We start from the raw sequence: 11,585 nt of genomic DNA, 5'->3' as shown, positions 1-11,585 counted from the left end.
GCAGAGTTACCAATAAATGAGACTTGCTGATCATTCATATTGAGTGCTGCATTTCTCCTGCCGAACTCATCATTTAGGTCCAAGTTCCAAACTGCAAATTTTTACACTCAAGACACAGTCATGAAGAACATGTATTTCAATTTCCTATTCCTTTAACTGCAGTGTAAAATATCTTAATATTGGAAAACATCCATAAAATCTCTCAAGGAAGGCAGCTAATGGATCCTTTTCACTAGCACGTGAACAAACTAAGGAACTAAAATCAAAGCTGAGTTCTCTTTTTCAAAAGATCAGTTACCTCTTTCTTACTCCAGTGTTATAGAAGATTTTTCACTACACATTTGGGGGTAATTTTTATCTTTCATATTTTTGGGGGGTTTTTTTTTGTTTGCTTTTGATGTTTTTGTTGGTTTTTTTTACAGAAAACATGTCCTAGAAAAGGCATGTCCTTTGCTCCTGGTTCCCGTGTGGAGCAGCTCCCTTCCCGCTGGCTGAGCTGCTCAGGCAGAGCCCGGCAGCTCCTGGCCCTGCAGGGCTGATGCATTTTCCCCGTTGCTGGGCACAGACTGATGGAGCAGCAGTGCTGAACACGGGCACACGCAGAGGGAGCAGAGCAGCTGCCTTTGCCCACCTGAAGCTCCAAGGCCAAACTCTGAGCAGGCACGGCTGGAAGAGACTCGCAGGCTCCCTGTTGGCTCTGCTGCCCCACTTGTGCCCGGCCCAGCTCTGCGGGAGGCAGAGGGAGAACAAGGGGCAGCTCCCTCCCAGCCCCAGCCCAGGGACCCCTCCAGCCCCGGGCCTTGGGGCACTGTCAGCACCTGCTACTCCAGCCACGGCTTCTGCTGGCACTGACAGCAACAACCAAACTGGGGCTGGTCCCGAGGGAGCAGCAGCAGTGCCTGCATCTGATCCCTCAGTCTGGGGCAGCCCCCTGGGGGAACAGAGGGCACAGCAAGAGGGACAAAACCAGTCAAGGTCAGAGACTGGGAAGAGCCAGAGCTGGGAGCAGGAACAGCTGCTTCATTGAATCCTGGAGAAAGCTCTTGGCTGGTTCAAAGCACTGAAAGTGTGAAGAGCAGAGTGGAGGCCACACCAAACAATGCTCCTGTTTTCACATTTCCCCTCTCCATGTCCCAGAAGGAATTGAATGAACTTATTCTTCTCTCCAAGTGGTCTCCTTCAGCTTGAGCAGCTCAGCACCAGGAGCTGAAGGAGCTGAAGCCTCAGGCCACAAGAGCTGAGCAAGAGGGGGCCTTTGGACTAAAGTAATGCTGCTAAGTAATGGACCTAGCTGAATGCAGCAGATAGAATCCTGGTATTATAGAATCCATTCTGCTGGAAAAGACCTCTGAGCTCATCCAGTCCAGCCAGTCACCCAGCAGTGTCAAGCCCAGCACTAAACCTCGTTCCTGAAGTGCCAAGGTCTGCACAACAGGCCCTGAGTGAGGCCTGAACAACAGGCCCTGAGCCAAAGGTGACCTCTGAATGAACCTTCCAGCCAAAGGTTACCTGTCCATCTGCTCATTACTGAAATATGCATGGTCATGAACGCTGTGATAGATGTATCCACTCATCAATGAAACATGGATTGACCTTTCTGTGTTTAGAAGCCAGACAAGGCCATGAAATCCCACATCTGGCCTTGTTTGGGGTGTATGGTCAGGGTCGACTCCCTTGGTTCCTCCTTGAGCCCTGGCCAGCCTTTGGTAGGGACCCAAGAGGAGGATGAAACCAGATATTCCCACACCAGAAGTGCTGTCAGTTTGTTTATTCAGCACTATCAAAGTTGGCCCTCTCTCACAGCGGGGTTGGATCCTCACCTGTGGCTGGAGGCACCTGCAGGAATTCCCAGTGTCTGGAGTGGCTCTCCAGCCCTTGGCTGTGACAGCTTCCCCAGCTGATGGGTGGATCTGGGGATGGCAAAGTCTGAGGGGAACTGGTGCTGGATCTTTGTTAATCCCTGCAGGCAATCTTTGGCACTGATGATTGGATTCATTGCTGAGCTGCTCCTTTTGTCATCCTTTGCTGCTTGGAGCTGCAGTAAGTGACACTGATTCCTTCAGGTGGAGTTTGTGCCTTTGGTGCTGACTCTGCCTGCTGGTGAAACAAAACTGGCAAAGTCTAGCCAGATCACAACAAAATGTCACTTTTAAAATGTAAATGTAAGGAATCAGTCCCATCTGTAATTCCCAGAAGGGAAGCCCTCCCCAGAGTTCGCTGGCTCTGGAGTGGGGCTGAGGTCGGAGCACCGTGCGAGCAGTGGGGCAGTCGGTTAAAAGAGGCTGAACCGCTGGATGTCTTAAAATGCATCCAAACATTGCATATGGAAAAAGGAAAAGAACTCATGGGTTTGGGAAGACAAGGAGGGATTCTGTTAACAGCACCAACAGAAGGAACAATTGTTTTCGGAATGCTCCCACGTGGAGTGACAGAAGAGGGTTTTAGTCTTTAGCTCAGGTTTGTTTGTCCAAGTAAAATAATAATAACAATAGCAATAACAACAATAATTATAACAACACAATAATATATATTTATATATATAACTAAAAATCGATAATGTGAAATAATGATGACAATTCCAATTTGTTAGCTTTGGCTGCTCACTGTAACACTAAAATACCCTACAAAAAAGGACTAGCAAAGACCCAAATGTCAATGGTAAACTTTGTGAATTGTATACAAGGAATAAAGGAGGAAGGGATAAAACTGGCTATTTTTATAGGGTTTGCTGATGCTGTGATGTGGAATGCTTTGTCTGTTCCTGTGAAAAATACAGTGATTAAGACTGCTGGGTTTTTCATGTATCACACTATCTACAAGCTACAGGATTGGTTGAACAATTGTTAAAAGAGCAGTTGATAAAATGAGGAGATGGGAACCTGTCCCGGTGGAGAACCCATCTCCCAGATGGGCTCCATGCCCTTAACAATGGGCCCACTGGGAAATGGAAACCCCTGGGTGTGCATGGCTGCACCCAATGTGCAAACACAGCCATGGACAGTGAGACTTGGACTGCCTGGGAAATTGTTCTGGCTGTGATGGCCCCTGCCAGGGCCACCCCAGAGGCTGCAGGGCTGGACCTTCATGCACTGGAATTCATTAGGAGAAATCAGAAGCAAATGACAGTTTACAATACAGGAATAAGAATTAAGATTCCTCCAGGACACTTTGGTTTGATAACTGCTCACTGGAGCTTGGCCTTGCAAAGGGCTCATGTCACGGGAGGAGGAATTGATGCAGATTATCAAGGAGAAATTGAAGTAAGTCTGTTAAACAATAGTGAACAAGATTTGATTGTTCAACCCCATGACAAGGTAGAAGAAATATTGATATCGCAATTGAAAAAATAATTGTGAAGAAAGAATATCCACTTCAAATTGCCTCCATTTGTGGATAAAAAGAGTTTGGACCCAGCAGTCCTAATAAAGGAGCCAGAGTGTGGGTCCAGAGGCCAAATGGCCCTCCCAAGCCAGCTGAAGGAACAGCTCTGGGCAAAGACAACACTGTTTGAATCCTGAGACCTGGGCAGGAACAATGGGAATATGTCCCTGCAGCCAAGTGTTCTCTGCCAGAACAAGTCGATGGGATGGGATATTGTTTTACAGACCCTGCCAGACCAAATCTCCCTGTTTGCCCCAACGGCCCCTTTGGAGAATGCTCAGATCCACGGGGCTCCATGTGAAGGCTGATGTGACCCTGAGGGACTTCCACACCAATTCCAGCCAGGAGCCTGGCTGTCCCGCAGGGACTGGGACCCGGCACCTCTCCAGCCGAAGGGAAAAGGACCCCAGCAAGCCTTGTTAGCCACAGACAGCGCGGTAAAGCTGAACAGCAAAGGACCTTGGGGACATTATTCTGGAATTCAAAAGGTGCCAGCTCCATGGACAACAGAATTATTGTTCCTAACATGAATGAGAGTGAGGAAAAAGAAGGAGTAAGCTTGTGATGGTAAAGCACAGAAATCCTTTCACATTGTGCCCTCCAGCTAGAACAGGGCTTGGTTTCTCCGGAAGGGAAATCTCAGTCAATCCTGTAAAACTGATAATTGCATTCCTGTGTTCCACAGCACAGTTTTCTGTCAGTGTCCCTGCACTGGATCCGTTACAAGTCAGAGCCCATTGACAGAGTTTTGGCCACCCCACAGGGTGAGCCCTCCGAGGGAACCCCATTCCTCCCAACCTGAGCTGAGAACATACCCAGCAATTAGTTACATTGAGTATTTTGGCTACTTTGATCTTTAAATTTTCAAAATAATTTTGATGACTAATGCCTTGATTAAACTTCAGAGGTGTTTCTGGCAAACAAAGATCCTGGCTGACTCTCAAGATACAACTTACAGGTGTTGGGGGTTACGTGTCCTTTATTTTCTATTTAGTTCTGGCTTGCCTGTGGAATTTTTACTCATGACTTGCAGGGAAAACTTAACTGCGGGTACCTGGTGTGTGCTTGAGGAAAGATAAAGAGTTTGGCTGGGCCCAGGGGGGGAAGGGGGCAGGAAAAGGGGAGGGTGGGGACAGTTTGGTGTCTTCTTCAGCTTCGGAGAAGAACACTTTGGGTACAGAGTTGTTGTGGTGGGGAGAAGGGAATTTCGCCATCACCCAGATGGAGCTGCTGCTTCTTCTCCTTCTTCCCTCTTCATTGGTGGCCTCGCACCCCCTGTCCTGCCGGGACGTGTGGCAGTGCCAGCCACCGCCACGGAGCTGCTGATCCACCTCAGCCACTGGCCCGGGATCTCAGCTCATCCCTGCTGTTCCAGCTGAGTGTTCCTCAGAGCCCTGCAGGAGCACCAGCACTGACTGCCAACCCGAGGGGGTTTGTGAAACAAAGCCTCTCCTCCATCCTTTCCCGTCTCAGCCCAGAAAGCTGTCACGGGGTCCCTGGTTCTGTTTTCTTGCTAACGCTGTAGTTATTGTTGTTTGTTTGCCTGGTTATAAATATTAGTAAAGAACTGTCATTCCTATCCCCAGATCTCTGCCTGAGAGCCCCTTGATTTCAGGATTATCATAATTCGGAGGGGGGGGTCTACATTTTTCATTCCAAGGAAGGCTCCTGCCCTCCCTAGCAGACACCTGTCTCTCAACACCGAGACATTTCCATGAGTAAATTTTACAAAGTTTTCAATAAAATTCCTATTGATAAATTTGACTCCATTTCATTTCTAACAAGCTGTTCCTAAAGATCCCGTCAGGCTGTCTTAGACACTTTGGGCAAGGGATTCCTTCCAAGCTGGGCCACTTGGGGGGGGGATGGGGGCGGCCCCAGGGCGGAGGGCAGGGTGTACAAGGGCCCTTTGTGACACGCTGCAGCACGGTCACCGTGGGATGGTGGCAACGGGAGCAGATGTCAAAGGGCCCTTTGTGACACGTGCTGACATAGGAGCTGGCGGTGACAGGGCCACGCCACAGTGCTCGGTGCACGCGACGGGTCAGGACGCGCCAGAGCGGTGCTGTGAGGAGCCCCCGCACAGCGCACTCCTTTGTGTCGGACCTGGAGCTTTTCTGAAGCACTGTTCCTACAGGTGACCTCGAGGCCAGACCACAGGTCTTGCTGACCTGTGGCCTTGCTGAGCCTTCCTTCTTAAGGTTCTCTTGAGGGCAGACCGTGGGACTTGGTGACCCGGAGCTTTTCCGACGTGTCGCCCATCCCTGCAGTCTCTGCCCTTGAGACCAGACCACAATCCCTGTCGAGGAGCCTCCTGTCCTTGTGGCAGGAGCCCTCAAGACCCAAGTGCAGGACTCGCTGTCTTGCAATCTTGCCAGGACTTGAGTCTTGCAGGTGCCTTCCAGGCACGACTGCAGGACTTGCTGACTCCGAGCTTTTCCGAGCCATCTCTCCTGCAAGCAGCCATAAATCCAGTCACTGCCATGGAGCAGCGACCCCCAAGAGTGCCCAAGTTGGCCTGGCTTGAGGAGGAGGAAGAAGAAGGCTCTGGAGCTGTCCTGGCACAGGAGTCTGAAGAGGTGCAGGACTTCCAGGCACCACAGGAGGGTGAGTTGCAGAGCTCGGCCTTAGGGCTAGTGCCTGTTGCCAGCTTGGCCCCATCCCATTCCATGCCATGCCATCCTCTGGTGCTGTTCCTATGGAAAGGATTGGAGAGTCTGGAAGAAGACACGGAGCAGCGACCCCCAAGAGTGCCCAAGCTGGCCTGGGTGGAGGAGGAAGAGGAAGAAGAGGAAGAAGGCCCTGGAGCTGCCCCAGCACCAGAGACCGAAGAGGTGCAGCAGTTGCAGCCGCTGGAGGAGGGTGAGTGGCAGAGCTGGGCCACAGGGCTGGTGCCTGCGGCCATCTTGGCCCCATCCCATCCCATTGCATCCCATCTCATCCCATCCCACACTGTCCTGTGGAGACACACCCATGGACAGCACAAAAAAGGGGCTGGGACTGCCCTCGCAGCAGTGGCCGTGCTGCATTCCCTGGGGCATCCCAGGACTGTCCCTGCCTGGGGAACGCAGGGCTGGGCTGTGCTCTCCGGCCTCTCCCGCAGCCCCTCAGCTCTGGCTGCTCTTTGCCAGATGCAGCCATGGACGGCACACAAGAGCAGGACACCGCCCGTGGCCGCTTCCGCAGAGCAGCGCAGGTACCTGCAGCCATCCCCACCTGCGCTGGGCCTGCTGGCACTGCTCAGCCCAGCACCGCACTTGGAGCACTCCATGCAACTTCCCTGCCTTCCTGCCCTTCTCCTACAGTTTCTTTACCAATTCATCACGAGAATTGGCAAGGAAGACACCAGACCTATGGACACTGAGGTCAAAGCATCCTCAGAGGTCTTGGTAGAACAGAGCAGCGCTGCCCAGCTGGATCTGCTTGTAGAGACGGCTCTTTTCAATCCAGAGCAAGTAAGCAGCCTGTGGCCAGCCTTTGATCCTCCAGCAATTGCTTGGCTTTCCCAAGCCACGCCTGCTGCTCACTTGAAGCTTTTGAGGCCATGGCAGTGGGCTGGAAGAGAAGCACTTGTCTGGGGAAGAAGCTGGGCACATTGCTGACTCCCTCTGCTAGCATTCCAAGTTTCCCTGTGCCTTCTCCAGGTGCCCGCCGTGGTGAGGTACATCCACCAGTGGCTCATGGCCAATGAGGCTGCTGAGCACAGGATGGACTGGGCCCTGATGCAAGTGGCCGAGGCAGAGCCCGATGATGTGGCCATCACTCTCCTGCGGGTGGCCCCAACGTGTGACAGGTATGGGGCCCAGCTGCCCCGAGGCCTCATGGTTCCCCAGCCCATCATCCTGTACAGCCTGGCCCAGGGCTGTGAGCAACACAGACTTCCAGGGCCCTCTGGCTGCTCCCTTTGCCAGCCCTGCTACAAAGTTGGCCCCCGAGCCCGCTGCCGTGCTGCCATCCTGCCCCTCAGGGGCCTGTCCCCACAGGGCTGGGCTGCCTGGCTGCTGCTGCCGCTCAGGGCCAGTGGGCACAGGCAGAGCTGGCGGCCAGCTCAGCTCCCCGCTGCTGCCCAGCCCACGGTGCTGTGTCTGACCCCGCAGAGCTGCTATGGCCATGTGGACGACCATCTTGCTCTCGCCCTGGATTTCAGAGGAAGTGACACCGCTCCTCATCAATGTGGTGGGGAGCTGGCCGCAGAAAAACCTGGGCACCTCTGATGGGGACAAGACGGCTGTCTTTTCCCTGACTGTGAGTTTCTGGAGCTGGCCTTTGCTCACCGCAAGGCCGGCCGCCTCTCCAGCAGCTCTGTTGCCTCCTTCCCCCACTGCATCTCCCTGCTTCAGGCACTGGCCACAAACCTGGCCTAGGGGCAGCTTCAGGGCCACCAGGCCCGCTGCTCCCCGTGTCTCCCCCGGCTTCTCCCTGCCATGCTCAGGCCCTGCCACACGGACGCCCCGGCACTGAGCGCTGTCTCGGGCTGCTTTGTCCTCTGCAGGCAACTCTGGTGATGTGGAAGATCCTCCAGGGGCCCTGTTGCCCACAGATCCTCACAGTCTATTTCCCCCGCCTCTTTGTGCATCTCCTCTTCCAAACATACTTCAGTACTTTGTATATGACAGAGGACGTCCATACCTTCTGGAAGGAATGCCAGGAGCAACACGGCCTCTCCACCAGCCCCAACAGGTGCTCCATGCCACTCCTCCTGTCCCTGCCACTTCCCCAGCCTCGGAGCCAGCGCTCCCAGCGTCACCTGGGCTTTGCTGTGCACACAGGTTTGCAGTGCAGATCCTGAAGGCCCTGCTCTGCAGTCTCCACTTGGAGCATGTGGTGGTGGCAATGGAACGCAAGCGTGGCTGGGACACGCTGCTCTGTGCTGACACCCACCACTATGCCGTGGGTCTGCTGGCCAGGTGAGCCCCCCTTCTCCCCACTGCCTCTGACATTTGTGCCCCCTGCCCGGGATGCCCCCCCACAGTCCCCGTGGCCATGGGCCTGAGGGCCTCGTCAGCGAGGGATGGCCAAGGAGACTGCAAAAGGCTGCGAGAGGAACCTGTCCAGGAGCAGCCACATCTCAAGGGCCCAAATCGCCTCACAGGGTGCTGGGGCAATAGGACAACTGTGTCCATCAGTCCTGGGAGAGGTTTCTCGCACCCTTGCTGAGACTCTTTCTGCCATTTTCCGCCTTCCAGGGTAATGCGCCGTGCATCTGCCCACTTGTGTAAAAGCATCTTAAGCTACCTGCTTGAGGTGCTCAGCAAACCGTTGCCACTCTGGGATGTCTCTGCCATGGCATTCCTTGTGGAGGTGAGTCTGATGGCCAGCACTACCTCGCTCAGCTCCCTGCCAGCCCTGTCCCCTGGCACAGCCACAGCTGCCTGGGACGGCACCCGCGCCCTGTGCTGCTGCCTGGGCCCAGCCCTGCGCACTTCCAGGCTCCTGCTGGCCAGCTCCCCTCTCACTGCCCTGTGCCTTTCAGCTCCTAGATTGCCTGGACTTGAGTGACTGTGGTGACAGCCTAATGGAGATCTTGTATAAGTACCTGTGGTACAATTCCACAGAGATGCATCACCAGGTTCTCAGGGCTCTCCTCCTGCTAAAGGACCGTCCCTCCATGGTGAGAAGGGGGCAGCAGCTGAGGCCGTGTGGGCAGCATGAGGCTGGGCAATGCTGTCACTTGGCCTTGGCTGGCCTTTGCCTTGGGCGCTGAGGCAGCTCCTCGCAGCTCTCCTGCCTCCTGCTTCAGCTGCCCGAGTGCTTTGGGACAGCCCTTTGGCCTCTGGGCCCTGCGGCAGCTGCCCGGGCTTTCACACACTTGTGTTCTGCACAGGCCGAAAGAATTCAGAGCCTGACAGGAAGACTAGTGCACCTCCTGTGGGACTTGGACAGTGACGTGGCCAGGATGAGCACTGCTCTTCTGAGCCATATTTTCCTGAAAGAAGACATCCCAATATCCTGGCGCAGGGCCCTGCAGCTGGCTGAGCCGCTCCTGAAACTCCTGGACAATGTAAGGCTCTGTGCCCCAGCCACAGCCACTGCCTGCTGCCCGGACACTTTGTGCCCTGTGCATTTGCAGACCTGTGCCGATGTGGGCCATAAGAAGCCAATGATAAGGTCATTTTTCCTTCCTTCCTTTCATACAGCCTGATAGCCAGGTGCAGCTGCTCTCCATGTCTCTCCTTCGAAGAGTGATGTCTTCAGCAGAAGAAGAAGGAAGAAAGCCCCTGAAGGAACGAGTGTACCAGAGCCTGCTCCCACTCTTTTTCCACTGCCAAGATGAGAATCGGCATGTGGCAGAGGTGAAGATTCCTGGGTTGCTGCTGCGCCTTGGCAGGGGGCTCAGCTGCCTCCTGCCCTGACGCAGGCTTGCAGGCTGCAGCCTCCTCCAGCCCTTGGCACTGGGACACTCCTGTGCCCTGGCTTGTGGGGCCATTTGCGGCTCTCTGCTGCTCCCCAGGCCTCTCGGACAACGCTCCTTCGCGCGGCTGGCTTCCTGAAGAGGCCAGACCTGGAGAAAGCTGTGAGGAAGGAGAAGCTGTGGAAGTTTGCCAGGCTCGTGGTAAGGACAGCCTGGAAGTCCCAGCCTCAAGCTACAGAAGCCCCCTGGCCCCGGTGCTCAGTGTGTGGGGCTAACAGCTGTGCCCCTGCCCACTGCTGCAGCCGGGGGCCGCACGGCTTCTTCTCCAGCCCCCTGTGGCCCCGAGCCGGGTGCCGATGGAGCCCCGGCCCAGCGGGGCTGCGGGCCGGGCCAGCACCGCGGCTCCCCGGGCAGCAGCCGGCCCTCTGCCCCCTCCAGAGCCCGGCGCCAGCGGCTGCTGGCCGGGCCTCAGGGTTGGCCGGGCACGGGAGGCCGGGGCTGGCCGCAGGCAGCAGCGCCCGGCCGAAGGGCAGAGCCCGCGCCAACCCTTCCCTCCTGCCGCTCTCTCCAGCTGGCAGACCACAGGATCCCCTTGGCCAAGCACCTGCGTCGGGCCCTGCAGTACCTGCAGGACCCACAGGAGACCCTGCGAGCGGCGGCCATCAGGGTCATCGGTGAGTCTCGAGCCCGGGCTCCCTCCCCGCCCCGCCGCAGCTCGGCCCCAGCCCCGGCTGCTGCCCCGGCAGCGGCACCCGGGCCCGGCGCCCTGGAGCCCCGGCTGTCCTCGGGGCTGCTGCTGCCGGCCTCTGGCAGCCGTGCCCTTGGGCTGGGTCAGGATGCGGCAAGGGCCCGGGCTGAGCCCTGCCGGGGCAGGAGGCCGTGTGGCCACAGGGCTGGCAGCGCCGCTGGCAGGGAGCTGTGCTGCTGGGACCCTGACAGGCTCTGTGTTCTCAGGGATGGCCGGGGAGCAGCTGAGGGGGCAGCACGCAGAGCTCCAGGTGTTGTGCAGAGGTGAGCCAGGGCAGCGGGCTGACAGCAGTGGCTGTCGGGGGCAGCTGCAAGCCCTGGCCAGGCTGTGGAGGACTCTGCTCCCTGTCCCGATGAGGGGCGGCGTGGGCATAGCACAGTGAGATTTCAGGGCCACGTGGGGCATTTGTGGCCAGCAGCTTCGGGCTGACCCCCTTGGTCCCTGCTCCCTCCTGGCCAAGGCAAGAGCCGGCTGGCATGGCCCTGGCAGGGGGCTCTCGCTGGGCCCCCACAGCTCTGGGGTGTGACCGTGGCTCTGTTCGTCTCTCTTGCAGCCCTCGAACGCCTGACGGAGGACAGAAGCGGTGCCGTGTCAGACCTGGCACTTGAGACGCTGTATGTCCTCCGGGCCATCCAGAGTGCCCGATATTCCATCCTCCAGAGGGTGCACGATCAATTCCTCAGGGCATGGAGGACACGGCCTCGTCTGTCGGGCCTGGGCTGGCTGCGCTGCTGCAGATGTGCTCAAGGCTGATATGGGACGTTCTGTTTGCTGGGGCCACCTGGGCCAGCCGGGAGTTTTTATTTCATAAGGATTGTTTTCTTCTATTTTTTTCTTTTTACTATGTAAATAATATAGGATATGTTAGGGCTGAGAGGCTCTATCTTCTGGGGCCACATGGGCCATCTGTTATTTTTTTTTTCATAGAGATTATTCTTTTCTTCGTTTCGTTTCCATCTAGTATGTAAATAATATAGGATATGTTATAAACCACAAGAGTCCCAAGACCTTTCTTTTGCTGCCCAGGTTGTGTGGGGCATAGGGGAAGAGAGGGAAAAGGGTTCTTGTGTTCAGCAACCTGCCGGGGCGTGCAGTGGTGCAGGG

The 11,585-nt window shown here is 55.8% G+C and overlaps 1 protein-coding gene across 2 annotated transcripts in view; it reads left to right on the top strand.

Moving 5' to 3' along the window:
• Positions 1–5,342: 5,342 nt before the first annotated feature.
• The window catches only part of LOC147646321 (maestro heat-like repeat-containing protein family member 7), a 119,958-nt gene continuing 113,715 nt past the window's right edge, over positions 5,343–11,585 (top strand). The window contains exons 1-15 of one of the 2 annotated variants that reach the window (XM_086873598.1): positions 5,402–5,988; positions 6,088–6,243; positions 6,513–6,577; positions 6,687–6,836; positions 7,026–7,174; positions 7,479–7,626; positions 7,874–8,061; positions 8,151–8,288; positions 8,568–8,682; positions 8,855–8,992; positions 9,206–9,382; positions 9,519–9,674; positions 9,833–9,934; positions 10,305–10,407; positions 10,688–11,474. In XM_086873598.1, coding sequence (XP_086729724.1) covers positions 5,865–5,988; positions 6,088–6,243; positions 6,513–6,577; positions 6,687–6,836; positions 7,026–7,174; positions 7,479–7,626; positions 7,874–8,061; positions 8,151–8,288; positions 8,568–8,682; positions 8,855–8,992; positions 9,206–9,382; positions 9,519–9,674; positions 9,833–9,934; positions 10,305–10,407; positions 10,688–10,863 — 2,085 coding nt within the window. In that variant the 5' untranslated portion in view covers positions 5,402–5,864 and the 3' untranslated portion in view covers positions 10,864–11,474. Of the gene's footprint in view, positions 5,989–6,087; positions 6,244–6,512; positions 6,578–6,686; positions 6,837–7,025; positions 7,175–7,478; positions 7,627–7,873; positions 8,062–8,150; positions 8,289–8,567; positions 8,683–8,854; positions 8,993–9,205; positions 9,383–9,518; positions 9,675–9,832; positions 9,935–10,304; positions 10,408–10,687; positions 11,475–11,585 lie in introns of those variants that run through there. The other variant, XM_086873597.1, reaches the window with a different exon arrangement.

This window comes from Cyanistes caeruleus, unplaced genomic scaffold, assembly GCF_971803275.1.
Source record: "Cyanistes caeruleus unplaced genomic scaffold, bCyaCae1.hap1.1 HAP1_SCAFFOLD_101, whole genome shotgun sequence".
Classification (NCBI taxonomy): domain Eukaryota; kingdom Metazoa; phylum Chordata; class Aves; order Passeriformes; family Paridae; genus Cyanistes; species Cyanistes caeruleus.
This window is presented reverse-complemented; position numbering and strand designations above follow the sequence as displayed.